This window comes from Acipenser ruthenus, chromosome 14, assembly GCF_902713425.1.
Source record: "Acipenser ruthenus chromosome 14, fAciRut3.2 maternal haplotype, whole genome shotgun sequence".
NCBI classification, from domain to species: domain Eukaryota; kingdom Metazoa; phylum Chordata; class Actinopteri; order Acipenseriformes; family Acipenseridae; genus Acipenser; species Acipenser ruthenus.
In genome coordinates this window covers 32,039,096-32,061,220 of record NC_081202.1, presented here as the reverse complement: position 1 = coordinate 32,061,220, position 22,125 = coordinate 32,039,096, and the positions used below count along the sequence as shown (strand labels likewise).

The 22,125-nt window shown below is 42.4% G+C and overlaps 1 protein-coding gene across 1 annotated transcript in view; it reads left to right on the top strand.

Moving 5' to 3' along the window:
* The window catches only part of LOC117419734 (ras-related and estrogen-regulated growth inhibitor-like), a 36,192-nt gene extending 19,886 nt beyond the window's left edge, over positions 1-16,306 (top strand). Inside the window, exons 4-5 of the mRNA XM_034032751.3 lie at positions 11,523-11,596; positions 14,171-16,306. Coding sequence (XP_033888642.1) covers positions 11,523-11,596; positions 14,171-14,578 — 482 coding nt within the window. The 3' untranslated portion in view covers positions 14,579-16,306. The remainder of the gene's footprint in view (positions 1-11,522; positions 11,597-14,170) is intronic.
* The last annotated feature ends 5,819 nt before the right edge of the window (positions 16,307-22,125 follow it).

Genomic DNA, 22,125 nt, shown 5'->3' with positions numbered 1-22,125 from the left:
TTACGAGTGTGATTTAGAAGCATATACTGGCGTGCATGCAATCTCAATATTTACTACTGTGCGCAAGAGGGATTTGAAACACATAGACAGATTGACAGATACGTAGATAAGACACAGATGGTAACACATACTGGCTGGCCCTCTTGTCAACATGTTGAGCTGTCAGCATATTGTTTTTTGCAAAAGGAACAAAGGAAGGAATAGAAATGCTCAAGCTGTCGAGCTGGCAGAACTGGAGTCTCAGTTCCACTCCAGAGAGCCTGTAAATCCTGAGAGCAGTGCTGTAGAAATAGACAAGCCAAGTCACATGACTCACATCTCCCGCACAACTGTCATATTCTTTGACTAGTCATCTTGGTGCAACTAAAAGAGCATTAGGAACTTCTATTACAAACTACTTCTTGCTAAAAAGGGCTAAAAATGCTGACGAAGACGACAACAACAGACAGTGCATCTACTACGACTGTGGACACAAACACAAACAATCTCTTCCATGTAGAATCCTCTCAGTGATGCCAAAACTTGGCTCTGACATTGTTCTACCCCTGACACTTAAAGTAAAAGATTCTGACAAGATGGAGAAAGACACTTTGTGGAAATACTTGTAGAAATTTGATAAATGCAGTATATGTTTACTAGAAGTTCAGTATACAAATAACATGGGAATTTGTATAATCATATTTAATCAGTATTTTAGTGGCGTTCCATTACCTTCAGATTTAGGACTACACCACTGCTTCAGAGCTGCTAAATCAGCCAAGAATTCATGTGTCACCCCCGAAATCTAACTGCAGTCCATCTTTCAGCAGCCTCTCTGTGGAAACGTAGCACACAGTGCTGTGCATACTTCAAACTCAGCAGCCTGAAACAGAATGCAAATTATACGATACTTGAAAATTAAGTTTTATTTTTTTTTTATTTTATTTGTTTGGGGGATGTTTTTCCGTTTTTTATTATCATTGAAAATAAACCCCTCTAAAAAACACTTCATTTAGTTTTTAACACTTATTATTACATGTTTTTGTTTTGATCAACACTCCTAAATAGTTTTTTTGGAATTCCATTGACTTGACTGTATTGGTCGTGCTTATTTGAATTTGTGTTTATTATTATTATTATTATTATTATTATTATTATTATTATTATTATTATTATTATATGTCACCTTCTTGACCAGGTCTCCCTTGTAAAAGAGATTTTAATCTCAATATGACTTTCCTGGTTAAATAAAGATTAAATAAAAACACATTTAAAAGTTGTTGCGGTAATCTGGGCAACACATCATTTTAGAATTGTATACATTATAAAAGTTCCATGTTGCTTCCACAGACAGAAACAGTGAATCTGACAGGCTGTGTGATAGACGTCTGTAAATGAACGCTCGGCTGTGGTTCTATAGCCAGGAATACACAAGTGATTCGTTATTTCATAAGAGATGGTTGTGAGAGAATGCTTTCTTCAGGGCCCTAAATCTTATTGTGCTTTATCTCTTGTCAGTCTTATGTCAGGCATCTGGCCACCCTTTGATTTTCTTTGGAAAGGTGAGAGATGGAAGCAGAGTAAACTGTATATTGCTGGATGTCATAAAAAACAAAACAAACTGCAGCCTTCACGCTCCCCTGCACATTCAGTAATTACATTTCCTGAAATTTGGCAGGGCTTCAGAAATCCCTGTAGGACTGGTGGCTGGAAAATATGAATGAAAGCAAGAACACAAGGTAGAAACCTGAACTAGTGACCTATTGGCAATCTGCTCCATTTACATAGGATTGCCTTTGACAAGAGGCTTTGTCATTTTATTTGTGTTCCAAGCTACGGTGGCTCATTTAGGACAGTGGAAAATTAATAAAAAATAAATGTGTCATGTCGAGATCACAAGATCAATTAACTCAGGATCGCCACATATGCATTTTTCTTATTTGTTCCATGTCCTCAATGCGCCCCCGTATTAAACACTGTTGGTGTTGATTTTGTTGTGAAGCTCGTAAGGTAATGGAGCAGAGGTGGGTTTATACAGACACAGTCACGGAAGGGAACGGTGCTGTGTGCTCTGGGGGTGTGAGCTGTGGAAGGGAACGGTGGTGAGTGCTCTGGAGGTGTGAGATGTGGAAGGGAATGATGGTGTGTGCTCTGGGGGTGTGAGATGTGGAAGGGAATGGTGGTGTGTGTTCTGGGGGTGTGAGCTGTGGAATGGAACGATGGTGTGTGCTCTGGGGGTGTGAGCTGTGGAACAGAACGGCGGTGTGTGCTCTGGGGGTGTGAGCTATGGAAGGGAATGATGGTGTGTGCTCTGGGGGTGTGAGCTGTGGAAGGGAATGATGGTGTGTGCTCTGGGGGTGTGAGATGTGGAACAGAATGGCAGTGTGTGTCCTGGGGGTGTGAGCTGTGGAAGGGAACTGTGGTGTGTGCTCTGGGGGTGTGAGCTGTGGAAGGGAATGGTGTGTGCTCTGGGGGTGTGAGCTGTGGAAGGGAACGGTGGTGTGTGCTCTGGGGGTGTGAGCTGTGGAAGGGAATGGTGGTGTGTGTTCTGGGGGTGTGAGCTGTGGAATGGAACGATGGTGTGTGCTCTGGGGGTGTGAGCTGTGGAACAGAACGGCGGTGTGTGCTCTGGGGGTGTGAGCTATGGAAGGGAATGATGGTGTGTGCTCTGGGGGTGTGAGCTGTGGAAGGGAATGATGGTGTGTGCTCTGGGGGTGTGAGATGTGGAACAGAATGGCAGTGTGTGTCCTGGGGGTGTGAGCTGTGGAAGGGAACTGTGGTGTGTGCTCTGGGGGTGTGAGCTGTGGAAGGGAATGGTGTGTGCTCTGGGGGTGTGAGCTGTGGAAGGGAACGGTGGTGTGTGCTCTGGGGGTGTGAGATGTGGAAGGGAACGGTGGTGTGTGCTCTGGGGGTGTGAGCTGTGGAACAGAACGATGGTGTGTGCTCTGGGGGTGTGAGCTGTGGAAGGGAACGGTGGTGTGTGCTCTGGGGGTGTGAGCTGTGGAAGGGAACGGTGTGTGCTCTGGGGGTGTGAGATGTGGAAGGGAATGATGGTGTATGCTCTGGGGGTGTGAGATGTGGAACAGAACGGCAGTGTGTGTCCTGGAGGTGTGAGCTGTGGAAGGGAACTGTGGTGTGTGCTCTGGGGGTGTGAGCTGTGGAAGGGAACGGTGTGTGCTCTGGGGGTGTAAGCTGTGGAAGGGAACGGTGGTGTGTGTTCTGGGGTGTGAGATGTGGAACAGAACGGCAGTGTGTGTCCTGGAGGTGTGAGCTGTGGAAGGGAACTGTGGTGTGTGCTCTGGGGGTGTGAGCTGTGGAAGGGAACGGTGTGTGCTCTGGGGGTGTGAGCTGTGGAAGGGAACGGCAGTGTGTGTCCTGGGGGTGTTTTTTCAGTAGTCTGCTTCGGTATGTGAACACAAAACCCATTATAGAAATAAACTTTCTATATTCTATATTTCATTCGAAAGAGATTGGAATTTGGCAGCTTGGCAACTGAAGATTGAAATGCAGTCAAAAGCTCTCCAGATGCAGTAGAAATCCATACAGGCAACAGTATACATTACTGTACTGTGAAACGGAAGCAATAGTTGAGAAAGACTTAAGGTTACATTTAAAAAAAAAAAATTATAGTTTCTTTTAGGAGTACTACATAGTTATTTACACAGCTTGACAACATTTTGAGATCAATCAACTGAGAGCCGAACGATCTTAGATGGGACAGAATGGCCTCCTCTCATTTATATCTTACCTCAAACCATTATGTCCCTGCTAACTTCTCTCTACACAGGAAATAAAACTAAACCCTGTTTTTTGTGCTCAGTGGCGAATCAGTAATAACCCTAACAGGTCTTAAGAATGATGACATCATCTAAGAATAGATATAGAGTCACAGGGCATGAGCAGCCCAAAAATACGCCGCCGTCTTTATGTATATCCAAGCTAGAGAAGGGATTGTCAGGATTGGGTAGTAAACTCTTTAGTCGACACAGTTAATAGCTTTTAATGGCTTATTGATCCTCCTCCATAAACACTCTCTTATGGTTTATGTTGATGTTAAGTGCTGTGTTTTATTAATTGTTTACGCAGTTGAACCCTTTTAATAATACTTCAGAAAGACAGAGCAGGAACTAATGACTAAAAAGACCAGTAAAATAACCAGGTAAAATAAGCAACTCTGACAAGCAGTAATTAAATCAAAACCACTGAGCATCAATTCAACTGTATTATTTATTTTCATAGTGTCTACTGTGCATGTTCAACACTCTGCAGAAACATGTTAACAAAGCAGTATTCTGTATTCCCCAGCATTGTACTGTACATCAGCTGTACATAGCAATGTCCCTTATAAAGGTTCCCCATAGTAAAAGCATTGCAGAGTGTAATAAAGCATAGTGCAAGCACGGTAAAGCATTGTAAAGCACAGAGAGGTATGGGAAAGCATATTAATAACAGGGTAAACTAACCCTTATAAAAAAGTCCCATAGTAAAAGCATAGCAAAGTGTAATAAAGCACAGTGAAAGCGTGGTAAAGCATAGGTAAGCATTGTAAAGCACAGAGAGGTATAGTAGTAAAGCATATTTAAAAACATGGCAAACCAGCGTAACTGTGGGAAAAGCATGGGAAAACTGCGCAAAATAATTAGATTTTTTGAATGTAGATTTGCATTAAATCAATTGACTTTAAAGTTTCATTGACATTAAAGTTCCATTGGTCAAGCTCACCAAGGGCCAAAAACGGACACTATACTGATTCTAATCTTGCTTATTCTCCTCATATTTTACTATAAATTCTCAATCAATGAGCAGTAAGCACGTGGACAGCTGTCCTAGTTGCAATTTGTAGAATTTCAGACTGATTGCCTATCACTCTTTAGATCAAATCCTGCTTTAAAACTAGGGTTACCAGATTTCCAGAATGAAAAAATAGGACTTTTTTTTTCTTCAATTCATCAAAGCTGTAGCAACTCTGAAGCAGTTAAAATAACTGTATATAAAAACACAATCATAATTTAAAAGTTAAACATTGGGTGTATTTATTGCAGATCATATGAGACTTTCGAATGAGACTTTATCCTGAGAGTGCTTGACTGCACAATATAAAAGATCTCATTATTAACCAGGCTCCTGTGTCTTGGCACTTGTGTGTTTCTGTCACACTGTGCTGCACTGTGCCATGGCAAAGCCCAATCGGAATGAGTTGGTAAACATTGCTGCCTGTGGGGAGGGAGAAGTCTAAGAATAGAGGCAGGCTGGCTGAGGCCATGTGGAGAAATAAATCTCTGGTTAAAACTCCTTTTAAAGTGATCAGGATGCTTAGTTTAGTTTAGTTTAGTCTATTGACTGTGTGCCGCAAGGCCAGCACTGCCAACTCATGTGATTCACTACAAGTTGCGTGAGAGTTGGGTGCAACTATTCAGCAATAATCACGTGAAAGCAGAAGGATCTGTGTGAGAAGGGGCAAGATAGTGAATGCCAGTGCAGCCGGTGATCCGCAGAGCCATGCCTCTCACGAATGGCATGTTAACAGTGCATCCAAACCATGTGTTCCATAGAACCACGTCCCTCACTAATAGCATGATAACAGTGCATCCAAACCCTGTGTTCCATAGAACCATGTCCCTCACTAATAGCATGATAACATTGCGTCCAAACCATGTGTTCCATAGAACCATGTCCCTCACTAATAGCATGATAACAGTGCATCCAAACCCTGTGTTCCATAGAACCATGTCCCTCACTAATAGCATGATAACTGCACATATACAGTGTGTCTGTTAGTCATGCTATTCTATTTTCTAAACATGTAACCACCCCATCCCACCCCTCTCCAAGAAAGAAAAAAGATAACAAAATAATGATTTTTTACGCTTTTAAAAAATCTGTATGATTTTCATGTGGAATATAAATAGAGAGCACGGGTAATCTTTTCCATGACAAGCACAGGAAAGCAAGGTAATAGTGTAATATAAGCTAGGTTAAATGCAACTACGATGCAAATATACCATTTTGTAGACGCTACTGTACTGTACTGAGAGAAGGTGAGGATATGATAAGTTATTGACTTCCTGTCTTGTATTCCCATGTATTATGTTACATTTTCGCATGTACACACAGTGCAGTGGTTGGAGGTCACATTGTTTGATTCATTATGCAGTCTGTTTACTACTTTTTGTCCCAGATGGCCTGTTGTACATTTACACCAACACCAAAGAACACTCGATAGGGAATTCGATAGGGAATTATTTATTTATTTTGTGGGTGAATTCAAGCTGTTCCAGCCAGTCTCTGCAGAGATAGTGATTATCTGCAATGTGATACATTCCAGGAAGAAAACATGTACCGGCCAAGTGGAAACAGATACCCCATCGTTTATAAATTGATACAAGCTTGTTTATGGGAGCTGCATTGGCTTCGATCAAGACTGAGATGGGAACAATAAGGCAAAAGTGCATTTTAACAGTGTGTATTTGAATGCATTCCTGCCTTGCTGTAACACACCTAATTAACATTCAGTTCTGTGTGAGTCAGTCTGTCAGAAGTCCATCAAAGCCTCTCATATGCTCCTGTTTTATTTTTAGTAACTAATTTGCCTTGCTGTTTGAAAAACGGAAGATAGATTGACGCACTGTGTAGCAACATTAAAGGCTAATAAGCAGCTGTGACATTAAGAGGTTTACCGAACTTCTGAAGACAAACCCTTTGGGTCTATGGATAGCAATCTAATTAAATAGGCAGTTTGCCATGCTTGGTGTTTTGCTCTACAGAGATTCAATAATGACAACAAGAGGTAAGGGGCATGACAATTACAATGTATTTCAATAGGTTGGGCACCTTTCATGGGGTTTTCATGCGGGACAATTTACACGTGAAATGGCGATGCACATGCACGTTTTGGAGGATTACTCGTGTAAATCAGATTTGTGGCTAAAACAAACGGCCAAAGAGAGGGAGAGGGTAAATCTCATTTACTTGTGTAAATGACAAAACACACAGGAAAATCCACACCCAGTTTCGCATGGAAACCCGCATTTCACGTGTGAATGTGAATGAGTTTGTTTACCCTTAAGTGACATCACTGTAAATATTGCAAGGGAGCAGGTCAGTTGTTACTGTGGATTCCAAGACGGCAGAAAGTAAGTGGCTGATGGGCGGTTTTATGGTTAGCAGTGGTGTAGGTCACCTTAATGATAATGCAGTGTTTTTTTTTTTAATTATTGTTTTTTTGCTGTGTCTGGCCTGTCATGTTGTATATCTTTTGTGGGTTTACAGTTCTGTATAAAACCACTTACCATGAACTGCGTTATGCCCTTGTTATAGTATTAAAGCAGCTGTTTGAGAATACCCCTCCTCTACGCTAAAGTTAAACACGAAGAGCAAGTGAGCTGATTATATGTCAACTGTATTAATTCACATTCTTTTTTTTTTATCCCAGCTATGTCCGAAGTCCACCCTCCACTTTAATAAATATAGTTTGTGAACTGGATGTCATAAGCCAGCTCGATCGCCCAAAACAGCGCAACAACATCCAACAAGTTGTTGATGCCCTCTCAGAACTGACCAAATAAAATTGCAAATGGACGTATTGATTGTGTTGTATTTGTTTGCATCATTAATATTTAACACAATGGTAAATCCAACACAACTTAAAAGAATGGAGAGAATCTCTGACAGCACGAGCCTCCTCAGATCGCTGCTGTCCAATTGAAACTGGCGGCTCAGGTAACCTTCACAGTTGCCAAGTCCGCTTATAATAAGCAGAATTGGGCCTGTTTTTTTTTGAGAGGCAGGTTGGAATTTGCATAAACACCCATTCACTTAACATGGGTTGCGCTTGTTTTGGGCTTGTTTAGAAAGGCAGTACTGCTTTTCTTTTTTTGTGAGACTTGGCAACACTGGTAAGCTTCCCCGTCTGTCCCACAGGCAGCCACTGGTTCCTGAACACCTAATTTTGTTTTTGACAAGAGTTTGTGCAGAATACAGCAGGCAGTGGCAATTTTGGGAACAAACTAATGCTGCACTTCAGTCCGTTTCATCAGTATCTGCCACCTTCCTTTCAAGTGCCCACTACCCGTATTTGCCAAAGCGTGGTGTTGAATGCTTCCTCAGCAGCTGTCAGCTGTCCAGACAGGTAGGGGTTCTAAGCAAGGGTAGTATACGCAGCACGCAGCATCACCTGATCCCCTATATGCTGTATTGCCTGAATGAAAGGGAAATATATATAACTGTACCGTCCCCCTGGACCTCTCGCTCACTTTCTAGATGAACTCGACTATCTACTGTCCTCCCTCCCCTCTCTGTCTACCCCAACTGTCCTGTTAGGTGACTTCAATATCCATCTCTCCAACCCAAGCCACTCTGCTGGATTCCTCCCTCTCCTTCACTCCTTCGACTTTTGTCTCTCTCCATCCCCCCCTACCCACAAAGCTGGCCATCAACTGGACCTCACCTTCTCCAGGGCCTGCTGCCCCTCCACCCTCTCTGTCACCCCCCTGGACCTCTCTGATCACTATTTCATCTCTTTTTCTCTGTCTCTCCCCTCCCTCCCTGCTCCTCCTACCCCCACTGTCACCTCTCGCCGTAACCTCTGCTCTATCTCCCCCTCTGTCCTTGCCTCCACTGCTCTCTCTCACCTCCCTCCTATCGACTCCTTCTCACAACTCTCTGTAGACTCTGCTACCTCCACCCTCTTCTCTCTCACCTCCTCCCTCGACTCCCTCTGTCCCCTCACCTCCCGACCTGCTCGCCCCTCCCCTCACCCACCCTGGCTCTCCTCTGCGCTCCGCTCAGCAAGAATCACACTGTGATCTACTGAAAAGAAATGGAAGAGAACCATACTCCCTGCTGCCCTAGACCTCTACCGCACTCTCCTCTCCTCCTTCTCCTCTACTCTCTCCTCTGCTAAATGTACTTATTTCCAATCTGTAATCCAAGCCTCCACTAACAAACCACGCAAACTATTCTCGATCTTCTCCTCCCTCCTAAACCCCCCCTCCTCCTCCCTCCTCTATCTCCTCTGATGACTTTGCCTCTTCTCTTCTAAAATCTCAGATATCCGCAAACTCTTTAACACCTCTCCCTCCCCCGCACCCCCTCCTGCTCCAACCCCTACACCCACTGCATCCCCTACTAACTCACCTTCCTTCTCCACCTTCTCTCCCCTCTCAGATTCTGACCTCTCCTCCCTGCTCCAGGGTCACAAACCCACCACGTGTGCCCTCCCCACTCACCTCTTTCAAGCTGCTGCTCCTGCTCTACTTCCCTTCATCTCCTCCCCTCTCAACACCTCTCTCCTTTCTGGTCTCTCTCCCTCTGCCTTCAAACAAGCCTCTATCACTCCCCTCCTCAAAAAACCTACCCTCGACCCCACATCCCTCCAGAGTTACCGTCCGGTCTCCCTCCTACCCTTCCTCTCCAAAACCCTCGAGCGGGCTGTACACCGCCAGCTCTCTGCTTTCCTGTCCAACCACTCTCTGCTCGACCCTCTCCAATCTGGCTCCACTGAAACCGCCCTCCTGTCTGTCACCAACTCACTAAACTCTGCCCGAGCTGCCTCTCTCTCCTCTGTTCTAATTCTCCTCGACCACTCTGCTGCCTTTGACACTGTCGATCACTCTATTCTACTATCCTCTCTCGCTGACCTGGGAATCTCTGGCACTGCTCTGGCCTGGTTCTCCTCCTACCTCTCCAATCGCACTTACCAGGTAACCTGGCGTGGAGCAACCTCCACACCTCGCCCTCTCTCAACAGGAGGCCCCCAAGGGTCAGTCTTGGGTCCTCTCCTGTTCTCTCTCTACACCCGCTCCCTGGGCCCCCTCATCGCATCCTATGGTTTCTCATACCATTTCTATGTTGATGATGCTCAGATTTTCCTCTCCTTCCCCACCTCTGACTCCACCATGCCCTCCCGTATCTCTACCTGTCTGTCTGCTATCTCCTCCTGGATGCACTCGCATCACCTCAAACTCAACCTCTCTAAATCTGACCTCCTTTTCTTTCCCTCCTCCTCCTCCCCCTTCTCTGATCTCTCTATCTCTGTTCCTCTGGAATCTACCACACTCTCTCCCTCCTCCTCAGCTAAGAACCTCGGAGACCCTGGACCCCTGCCTCTCTTATTCCCAGCACATCTCCACTCTGGCACGCACTTGCCGATTCTTCCTGAGCAACATCCGAAGAATCCGACCCTTCCTCACCAACTACGCCACCCAGCTCCTGGTCCAGGCCTTGGTACTCTCCCGCCTAGACTACTGCAACTCCCTCCTGGCTGGCCTCCCTGCGTCCACCACCCGTCCGCTCCAGCTCATCCAGAACTGCTCGCCTGATGTTCTCTCTGCCTCGCTTCTCCCACGCAACTCCACTGCTCTGCTTATTCCACTGGCTCCCGATCACCGCTCGCATCCAGTTCAAGACTCTTGTACTAGCCTACAGATGCCTTGACCAGACTGCACCCAGCTACCTCCAGACCCTCATCTCTCCCTACACCCCCACTCGACCTCTCTGCTCCTCCTGCACTAGAAGACTGGCTCTACCTCCTTTGCACTCTCCTGCCTCCAGAGCCCGCTCCTTCTCCACCCTCGTCCCACAGTGGTGGAATGACCTTCCTACAGATGTCAGGACTGCCCAGTCCCTGACCACCTTCCGGCGCCTCCTCAAGACTCACCTCTTCAGACAGCACCTGTAGAACTCCTCTGTTTTTCCCCCTGGACACTTATTACTCTTCCTTAAATGCGCTTTACTTACTCTTATCTGCCCCCTATTTTACGGCATTTAATCCTGTATTTTAGATTACTGTAATCTGTCAAGTGTTATTTTAATCTGTGGGTATTTTGTATTTAATCTGCTCCGTTATTGAATCGTTTTTTTTTCATACTTGTACTTGCTAGAACCAAAGTCATTGTATTTATCTTGCTCTTAATTGTATTATTACTTGTACTGTGATTCTTAATGTATTTGTTTACGACTGTAAATCGCCCTGGATAAGGGCGTCTGCTAAGAAATAAATAATAATAATAATAACGTCTCTGCCGGTTTTCAGCCATGGTGATCTGCAATACCTGTTGGTCAGTTTCATTTCACACCTCCAAGTTCATTTTTAATTAATGAGTCATAAGATAAATTAGTTGAAACAGTATTCTCTACTAACAACATAACATGCAGTAAAACACATTATTAACCTACCAGGCACAAGGTATTTTGCTTTATTACAGCAGCTTAGATTCACCCGTGCACCAGTTCTCTGCACATGGAAACCACATTTTCACAAAATTTCATTAGTAATCTTCAAAAACAGCACGAGTACTTTACGCATAGCTAATCTACATATCAACCCCCACCTTTCCCATTCATTTGCATGATGTCAGGTGAAAAGCCCGGTTTACTCGAGTTAAATAAACTGACCGAATGGAAACCCAAAAAAGCATTTTACACGAGACATTTTTCTCGAGCAAATGTCTCGAGCTAAAAAAAAAACACACATGGAATCTCCACCTTCGAGGACAATTTCAGCTAGTGTTGTAATAATGTTTTATTTTTAATTTTATTTTTAGAGTCAACCTATCGGCATCAAGCGAATATTGATGATGATGTTGTTACCATGGAGATACTCGACACAGCCGGTCCGGTGAGTGGGACCTGCAACTACAGCTCTATTTTATTTTGCTGTTTCTTATTTTAAAAATACGTTTGAAACAGGGTTTTGCAAAGGATTATGCCTCCATAGAACATCTAATAACTGGCATACAATGCCAAAGCTTAGGCTTATTCATGAATTATTAAAATATATTTTAGAATAGAATGTTTAGATTTTTAAAGAAATCACATTCTGACCATGGCGTTCTTTTTTCAGATTATATGAAAACTGTGTGCCCTTATAAAAGTATCCCATAGTAAAAGCATAGCAAAGTGTAATAAAGCATAGTGAAAGAGTGGTAAAGCATAGGTAAGCATTGTTAAGTGCAGCGAGGTATGGTAAAGCATATTAATAAACAAACCATGGTAAACTAACATTTATAAAAGAAATATATATATGAACATAATTTAGATCTTATCAAAGAAACTACAAAATGACATTGCAAATGTCTCCAGAAGCCATAACAGTATTTCATGTTAGATTTTGAAATGTCACTTTTTTATTTTTGTCAGTTTTTCATTATGTACAGTACAGGAGAATAACAAGCCCATACCATCACACAACCTCCACCATGTTTAACTTTTCTTTCAATTCTTCTACTCTCTTCCTCCAAATATATTGTTCCTTTCTTGGTGAAAAAAGTTATATTTTGTATTCGTCTGACCATAACATTTGGTTGAAGAAATCATCAGGATTCTTAAAGTATTAAATGGAAAACTCCAATCGCTTTCTTTTGTGTATTGTTTTTTAAAAAAGGTTTTCATCTTGGTTTTTCGCCCATGGACAGTCATCTTGTTAAGGTATTGTTGAATTGTTCGCTCATGATTTTCTTGTTATTATTATTATTATTATTATTTATTTCTTAGCAGACGCCCTTATCCAGGGCGACTTACAATTGTTACAAGGTATCACATTATTTTTTACATACAATTACCCATTTATACAGTTGGATTTTTACTGGAGCAGTTGAGGTGAAGTACCTTGCTCAAGGGTACAGCAGCAGTGTCCCCACCTGGAATTGAACCCACAACCCTCCAGTTAAGAGTCCAGAGCCCTAACCACTACTCCACACTGCTGCCCACTGTCTTGTCCATCTTCTCTGCTCGAACGATTCTTCTTCAAGATTTTGCAGAAATCAATCTTGATCTTCCAGTTGCAGTAGTTCCTGTTCTCCTTTGTTTGTCAATAATAGCGCACATAGTGCTTTTCGGTAAACCAAGTCTTTCTGCTATTCTTCTGGTAGTTTCTCATTTTTAGTTTAGTTGTATCACTGCCATTTTGAGATCGTTGCTGTACTCTTTAGTTTTAACCATTTTTGTTGCTTTTTTAATCACTAATGTCCCATTTATTTTTCAGCACTTGATGATTATGTATTTATTTATTCTATAATTATCATCAGGTGTTGGTTTTCAATCATGATAATTGTCAATATTTAGCAATGAATGGGTTCCATATGAAATATGTTGATTGACCAAATACTTTTGGCAAAGTATGAAATTAGTTTTTGCATGTTATTTTTCATTTTATGCATGTTATGTAATAATGTGTTGTTTTATTATAAAGCTGAATCTCTAATGTATATCTTTCAATAGAACCATTAGAAATTTTAGAAATCACTTTCTTTGTGGTTTTTCTCATTTTTTTAAACTGCCCAAATACTTTTGTCTGCGACTGTATATGGAAAACTACAAAGCGGTGTGTAATTCAATATGTTAATGTAACATTATTCAGCAGGTTTCATTCGACTTTATGAAACAAAATGAGTTCATTCTATAGGGTAATGCAAAACTTTTGGACATAGCTGGATACATGTTTCATCTTCAGTCCTTCTCCGCGTGTATAAATAAAATAATTTTTATAATTACACTGTACGTACTGGCAGTTGCGGTACATCATTTTTACTCAACACAGGAGGGTGGTATATCAATAGTTTGCACAGAATACAAATCACCATTACAAAACTAGCATCGCTAATTGAAATCTCAACTGGCCCTGATTTAATCCAGGTCCCAGTGCATCAGAGCTGACTCAGACTTAATACATTCACCCCATTCACAATGTTAAGCTTCCTCTTTGAAGGTGCAGGATGACCCTCATCAGACAGGGCTGCCTGCACCGTGTAACTCTGCCTTTGTTGTGTCCTTTGTTGTGTCTTCATGCTGCCGCTGTTGTTCTGTCTAATGTTTTTATTGGCGCCGTGCTAATGCCTGCTTCCCATGAGAAATAGTTAATGTAGAGGGATCCCAGTTTTAATACATCTGTAGTCTCCAGCTTTAGTTCGCTTCGAGGGTGTTCAAGGAACCCACAGTATACCAGGAGAGGATTCCCCACACCAGGACGATGCCAAGATTTACACTATTCTTTCAGAAATTTTCACAGGGAACTACATATTACACAGCAATGGGTAAATGTCACAGAAATAGTGCATTCTGTGATCATGAAGAGAATCATGTAACAAAAGTATCACGATTCATCGAGGAATCATTACACCCCTATCAGTGGTTCAACCCCCCCCCCCCCCCCACATACACTTTTTAACTCCCCTCTGTGTGTTTTCTACTACAGGAAGATCTTCTACAGAGGGAAGGTCACATGAGATGGGGCGAGGGCTTTGTCATCGTCTATGACATCACAGACCGGGGCAGCTTTGACGAGGTCGTGCCTCTGAAGAACTTCCTGGACGAGATCAAGAAGCCCAAGAATGTGACACTGATCCTGGTGGGCAACAAGGCTGACCTGGAGCACGCCCGCCAGGTGAGCACCGAGGAGGGAGAGAAGCTGGCAACCGAGCTGGCCTGCGCCTTCTACGAGTGCTCGGCCTGCACAGGGGACGGCAGCATCCACGAGGCCTTCCACGAGCTCTGCAGGGAGGTGCGGAGACGTAAGATGGTCCAGGGGAAGACCCGGAGACGGAGCTCCACCACTCACGTCAAGCAGGCCATCAACAAAATGCTGACCAAGATGAGCAGTTAAACAACCAGTAAATACATAAATAAGACTGCCAGCTGAATTCAGACAGAAGTACAAGCCAAGACTTTGCCATCCATGCTTCTTAGTGACATCGGTCGCCCTATTGTTCTGGAGTGAAGATGGCCCTTGCGTATTTTAACTGAATGCAGATGCAGCATGATATACAGTATGCCTGGTACCTCATAATTTCTTGTGCTATAGGTCAGACTTTGGACACGCATTGTAGTAATAGTGAACACTTTTTTTCTTTATCAACAGTAGCATTCTAGCATTCTTTTTTATTTGACTGAAGTTTGGAACCATTCTCTGGCTCTTATTGCGATTACTAAAACATTGTGTTTTTTATTTTTTGATTAGTATTAAGGTGCTTTTGTTCTAGTTGTCTGCCATAGACAAATGTAATATAGGCTAGATCAGCCAAAGTGTCTTTATATTAGTGAGCTCCATTTGGTGCTTTGTTGTGTATGTCCTGCAAAACTGACAGATACATCGGTAGTGCTGGCTGTTACTTCTATAAACACACTGATCTAGCCTGAGTTACATATCTCTATGGCAGGCAATTAGAACTGAAGAGCTCTTGATCTCCAGCGATAACATCTTAACACAGGCATCGAGCAATTGCAGTCAGAAACACTCGGAATGATTGCAGACTTCAGAAAAAAAAAGAAATGGGATAAATCCTCTGAGACGACCAGGTACCTGGAAGATTCAATTTGATTTATAATCTGTAATGTCGTGCTTGAGAAATCTTCAAACATATATATATATATAAAAAAAACTGTAGCGCACAGGGGTCTGTGATAAAACAAGTACATGGATATTGAAGCAGTGATTCTGTCTCCTTTAAGCAAGACCATCTTGTAATGAACTTACTAAGTACAGTGCTACACTGTTATAATGTGTTTGTCGGGGTCCATAATTAGGAGACCACGTTATTTGTGTTTCACCTCATAACCAATATTGGCATTTTTGTTCCCAAAATAATTTACAATGCCCACAAGCCAAATTAATATTGTAGTGTACCGTGGAAAATGAAGGAAGGGGAGGCACACAATTTGCAGGTACTCAAATCCACGGTTTATTGGGACGATTATTCCCGGCCCCTGTTAGCCTGGGCCACACCAAAAACAACAAACAATCTTGCTCTCTCACAGCAGCACATTCTCACAGCAGCACATTCACACAGCAGCACATTCACACAGCAGCACATTCACACAGCAGCTTGCCTCACTCAGCTCTGCCCGCGCTGATGTGGGCACCCCTCTATATGCTTTCATGTCCCCGCCTCCCCAGATGTCATTCACCAATCCCAGCTGAGGCAAGCTTATTGCTTCCCTGCTAACACACATACACACACACACACACACACACACACACACACACACACACAACAGAGTATGTAGACCAGTCCTGCAACAGTATATATCCCAGGTTGTTACAATATATACAGTATAATAGAAACTGCTATTCCACCAGTTTAAAGTTTACACCACTCATTTAAATTGTATATTTTTTATAATAAATGTTGCAAACTATAAATAAATAACACAGAATCCAAGGTCGTTTATACACACTTGTATTGTTTCGTACTTGTTTTGTAACATTAACGGACAGTTTGTTTTTGCTTTTAGAAAAAGCAGGGGAGCTTTATAAGTACTATATGTCCCAGTTTCAACTTAAATGCATTTAAATATGGTAATGTAAAAACAACAATAAAACAAAATCACAGTGTTGTAGGTTTTTTTGAATTTCTATTACAATGTATCCCAGCATAATTCACGATAACATCACCAGGATCACTGGTTCACCCAACGTTCACAAGTCAAATTGCATTATGGGGGAAGTGGGAAGCACGACCTTACCGTGTTATAACCGATTCGACACTATAACAGGTCGCGTTATAACAGGGTAGCACTGTAATCTGTATAACAGTGTGCAAATGTATTAGAACACCCCATTGCTTTTGTAGTTTTGGTTTGTTGTGCATATCGACTCACACCACTGTAACTGAAAAATAGGCAAATTAGTAATTGTCTAATTTAATTGATGACTTTAATAAGCCACACATGCAATTCATTTACAATAGGAAGAGAAAAGGAACACCTAACCACATATGGTAAAATGCATGAGACTTTTTAAAAGTTGTTTGAAATGCCTAAATAAAACACAGAGTGGTCTAACATTTTCGTACGAGTGCCTATCGTTTCTATATCGCTGAGGTTTTCATGTAGGTAGGTATATAAATGATATAAATGAGGTGCTCTAATGTATTTGCTCACTGCTGTAGGCTGTGATGTGGTGCCAGTTCACCTGCTATTGACACAAAGAGGGCTATTCTATTGCTGTCTTGTTTACTGATGAGTAATCCCGCTGTTTAGCCACCTGTTTAACAGCATTCTTTTCTTGGATTGAAACCTGTCACCCCCACAGTAAACCATTCACCTAGACCCAGTATTGATGTCTTATTCCAGCTTAATAGTCATTCTAAGAAGGGCTAACATAGGCTTTAATATCCCTTTGTATGCATCTTGTTATCCCTAACATTAGGACTGGTCCGTCTATAAAGAAGAGCGAAGAAAAGCTTAAACATCAATTCTCTAGCCTAAAGCCAAGGGGACACATGCAAGCTACAAGTTTCAGGCAACTTTGTGGACTGTTGATTTTGTAGCAACATTATGTCAAAGAATAAATCAGTCAATGAAAGTGATGTAAAAAGTCATGTGACTAGCTTCTTCGCTCATGTAAAAAACATGGTGGAGAAAAAATGGTGGAGAAAAATGGTGGAGCGACAAAATTATTAATATTATATTCCTTGAAAAAAACGATTTACTATTATAAGCTGTTTAAAACAGGGGTTTCCAACCCTGGTCCTGGAGAGCCCTTATCCAGCAGGTTTTATAGGTGTCTTTACATCATCAGTGGCTAAACATCTGGAACACCTGTTAATCTTGACTAATTAAGCCAATAATTGGTGCAATTAAGTAACTGAGAACTCGTTTGAAACGAAAACCAACAGACCCAGTAGCTCTCCAGGACCGGGTTTGGAGACCCCTGGTTTAAAGATAATGTTGTGTTGGCATTATAGTTTAATATTAGAAATTACAAAAAACAAAAAACAAAAATAAAAACAAAAAAGTGGTTTGGTACCGATGCTGAAGCATTAGAGCGTTCATGTTAAACTGCAACGGCGTGTTAACGGTGTGTTAGGGTTAAGTTCCCAAGTTGTGTTTTCTTCAGTGGTCATTTTGTCTCAAAAAATTGCTTTCATTTGATACAACTTAATAGTAATGGATAAAGTGAGTCCTACTTTTTGTTTAAAGCCGTTTGAACATTGCAGTTCAGCAGACGCAACTTGCAAATATTGTTACGCGGTTACCGATATCTGATTTGTAGAAGAAGAAAAAAATTGTCAACTGGCATAATTGGGAATTCTGTTCAAAATAATATAATAAAAAAAAATAACAATAATCACATTTCAAGTTCTCTCTATTTACAGTTTTATTGACATGTTTATTTACACAAATAAAACAGAAAAACATTCAAGACTAGGGCTGCCTTGCCTGCACCGCCTAGGGCTGCCGAGCCTACACCGCATGGGGCTGCCGAGCTTGCAACGCCTGGGGCTGCCGAGCCTGCACTGCATGGGGCTGCTGAGCCTGCACTGCCTGGGGCTGCTGAGCCTGCAACGCCAGGGGAGGCCTGCAACGCCAGGGGAGGCCTGCTCGCCATCGCCTGGGGAGGCCTGTTCGCCTTCGCCTGTGGAGGCCTGTTCACCTTTGCCTGGGGGTGCCTGCTTGTCATCACCTGGGGCTTTGTTGTATCCAACAGCAGCAGTTGCGCTGCCGAAAATTCTGGGGCCGGAGCCCAAGAAAAGGGAACCGCCGGCTACAGAGAAGGGGGGAGTGGTGAGGAGACCACCTCCATACGCACTGCCAGAGTATGCAGCACCGCTGCCACTGCCACAGTGTTCCGCACTGAGGGCAGCATTACCACTGCCAGTGCCACCGCCATCGCTCGGGGATGCATGTTCGCCATCGCCCGGGGATGTCTGTTCGTCATCGTCTGGGGGTCATTTGCTGCTGACCCCTGGGGATTTGCTGTGGCCTCTGGCGGAGTGGACCACACTGTTGTCCACCAGCATTTCCGCTGACAGCATTGCTACTGGCAACATTGCCGCCCATGGGCCCCTTGATGCCTCCCTTCTTGGCCCAGGAGTACCCTAGACTGACCCGTGACTTGAATAAATGATTAAATGATTAATTAAGGCTCCAGCCACAGGTGTATAAATAGGGCGATCACGGGTGAGAAAGGATGTGTGTTCAAAGGCGGAACGAGATGTGTCTTAAGACAAGAAAGTCAAATAATAGAAAGTAATTGCTACCTGTAGGAGCTGAATTGGAATTTTGTATTTTGATTATAAAAAAGAATGTATTCTTATTTTAGTTTATTTATAAATGTTTAATTATTATTATTACTGTTTACGGATTGGTATATGCTCCTTTTCTATACACTGCGCTCACAAGTGGTAGTTTTGTTTATAGCTAATGACATTATTATTATTATTATTATTATTATTATTAAGTAAACGGTAAAAAGAAAGAGGAAAGATGACGTAGTGAGTTTTTGTAAGCGGAGGAGCAAATACAGTTTTCAATCATTGATACTGTTGATATCGTTGATACCGTTGATATAGATTAATAGAAAGACTGTATACATAGAAATCATAAAAAAGGGACATTAAGAATATAAAAGGACCTTTTGGGTGGAGTTACTGTCATGGAACATATTGCTGTATTGGAAGAATTTTCCACTCATTTGACTATTATTGGATGTAAGTAAATAAAAGTGTAGTGTTTTCTGAAGATTGGGAAGTCTATACGCCTGGAATTATTCTATAAGATGGAAGTGATATGTGAAGCACAGTGACTGGGTGACGAGTCGTAATGTATAGGATACCAAGCTAACAAAAACTAACAAGTGGTAAAATTGTATATGAAGAAGCCACCACATTTAGTTGAAAACTATGCTTTGAGTTGGAAACCTTTGCTACTAGTAAAAGGACTCTGTGTATTGAAGATATACTCTGTTTATTTTTCTGTGGAAGACCGTGTTATTGTGTGACACGCTTTGTGAAGATTGGCACTGTAAACAGAGATACATAAAAGGGAAGCTTGCTTGCTGTAAATACAAGTGAAGATTTAAATGGACGCTTTGCTTGCTACCAGAAGAGGAAAGAGACACTGATCAGGTTAGCTGGTATGAGCCTAAGGAGGCTTCCTTTCAAGAATTTACAAGATCGTGGAGACATACGCATTCATTGACCCAGGAAGTTCAGCAACGTTTTGTACTGAAGCTCTGACGAGACAGCTGATATAAGAGGCAGGAAAACAGAGATTGTTCTGTGCACCATGGGTCAAGAGAAGTCTGTTGATTGCTCTGTCATTGCAGGTTTGGAAGTGGGTAGCCTAGAAGACAATGCCTTCATTGAGCTGGCAGATGTGTACACACAAAAAGAAGTTCCTGTTACAAAGGACAACATTCAAAAGCAAGAGGTCATAGAACAATGGCCTTATCTAAAAGAAGTACAGCTCTCTCAAATCGATGAAGAAGTTGGATTGCTAATAGGCACTAATGCACCAAAAGCTATAGAACCTTGGCGTGCGATAAATAGTCAAGGAGACGGACCTTACACTGTCAAAACTCTACTTGGTTGGGTTATCAACGGTCCAGTTAGAGGAGGTGGCACCAGCTTGAAGACACAAAGCCATCCATGTGCCACAGTGAATAGAATCTCGATAGCACACCTGGAAGAACTGGTGAAACAGCAGTTCAATTACGACTTCACTGAACACAGCATCGACGATAAGTCAGAAATGTCTAGAGAAGATAGTCAGTTCATTGAATTAGTATCAAGCACAGTGCAATGCATTGATGGACATTACAGCATAGGTCCGCCTTTTAGAAATAAGCAAGTCAACATGCCAAATAAACAACATGTGGCAGAGCAACGAGTTTCTAATCTTAAGAAGAAATTCAGTAAGGATTTAAATACTACAAGAGGTTCATGAATGACATTATCGACAAAGGTTACGCTCAAGAGGATCCGCAAGAACAGCTGAGCCGTGATGATGGCAGGGTGTGGTACATACCACATCATGGAGTATATCACCCCAAGAAGGAGAACATTTGTGTTGTGTTTGACTGTGCTGCAGTGTACCAAGGGACTTCTCTGAATGAGCAACTTCTACAGGGGCCAGATCTGACTAACACTTTAATAAGTGTTATGACAAGATTTCGACAGCAGCCTATTGCGTTGATGGCAGACATTGAAGCAATGTTTAATCAGGTTAGAGTACCAACAGGCAACTCAGACTTTCTACTCTTCCTCTGGTGGACAAACAGAGACATAGAGCAGAAGTTAGTGGAGTACAGAATGATTGTACTTTTGTTTGGATCTGTCTCAAGGACAACAGATATAGTTACAAAACAGAAGTGATTGACACAATATTGAACAACTTTTATGTTGATGATTGCCTGAAGTCTGTACCCTCAGAAAGGCGTGTCATTGTCAAGGGAGCTAAAGATTGTATGTCTAAATGGAGGATTCCAACTAACTAAGTAGATAAGAAATAGTCGTGTTGTGTTAGCATCAATCCCAGAAGATGAGAGAGCCAAAGAAGTCAAGGATCTGGATTTGGTCCAGGATAGTCTTACTATGGAAAGTGCTCTTGAAATTCAATGGTGTATTGAATCAGACACTTTCAAGTTCAGGATAATAGTCAACGATCGACCACATACGAGGAGAGGAATACTTGCGGTCGTCAGCTCAGTTTACAATCCTCTCGAATTCCTAGCCCCATTCATTCTTCCAGCAAAGCTGATTTTACAAGAGCTATGTAGAATGAAGTGTAGTTGGGATGAAGATATTCTATACTTGCAGCAATGGCAACAATGGTTGACAGATATTCACCAGATAACCAGCTTAAAAGTAAGAAGATGTCTGAAACCAGAGGACTTTGGCGAAATGGAGTCAGAACAGCTACACCACTTTTCCAATGCAAGTGAAAATGGTTATGGCACCGTAACCTATCTCCTGCTAAAGAATGAAAAGGACCAGACTCATTGTGCGTTCATGATGGGAAAAGCCAGGGTTGCCCTATTGAAGCAGATCACGATTCCAAGAATGGAGCTCACAGCAGCTGTAATTTCAGTTTGTGTGGAAGATGATGAAGTAGGAACTACAGCTTCATCTTGAAGACTCAGTTTTCTGGACTGACAGCATGTCAGTACTGAAGTATGTCGAAAATGAGGCAACCAGATTTCATACCTTCGTCGCTAATATGATATCCGTCATACGTGAAGGATCAGAAGCATCACAGTGGAAGTACGTGAGCACTGCACTCAATCCAGCAGACGAGTTATCTCTGAATGCATTGTCTGTCGATGTCAGTGTGCCAACGTTGGAGAACAGAAGATGGCAGATTTCCCAAAGGATCATTTGCTGCCAGATGAGCCACCATTCACAAATTCACTAACCACAGCTTTAAAAT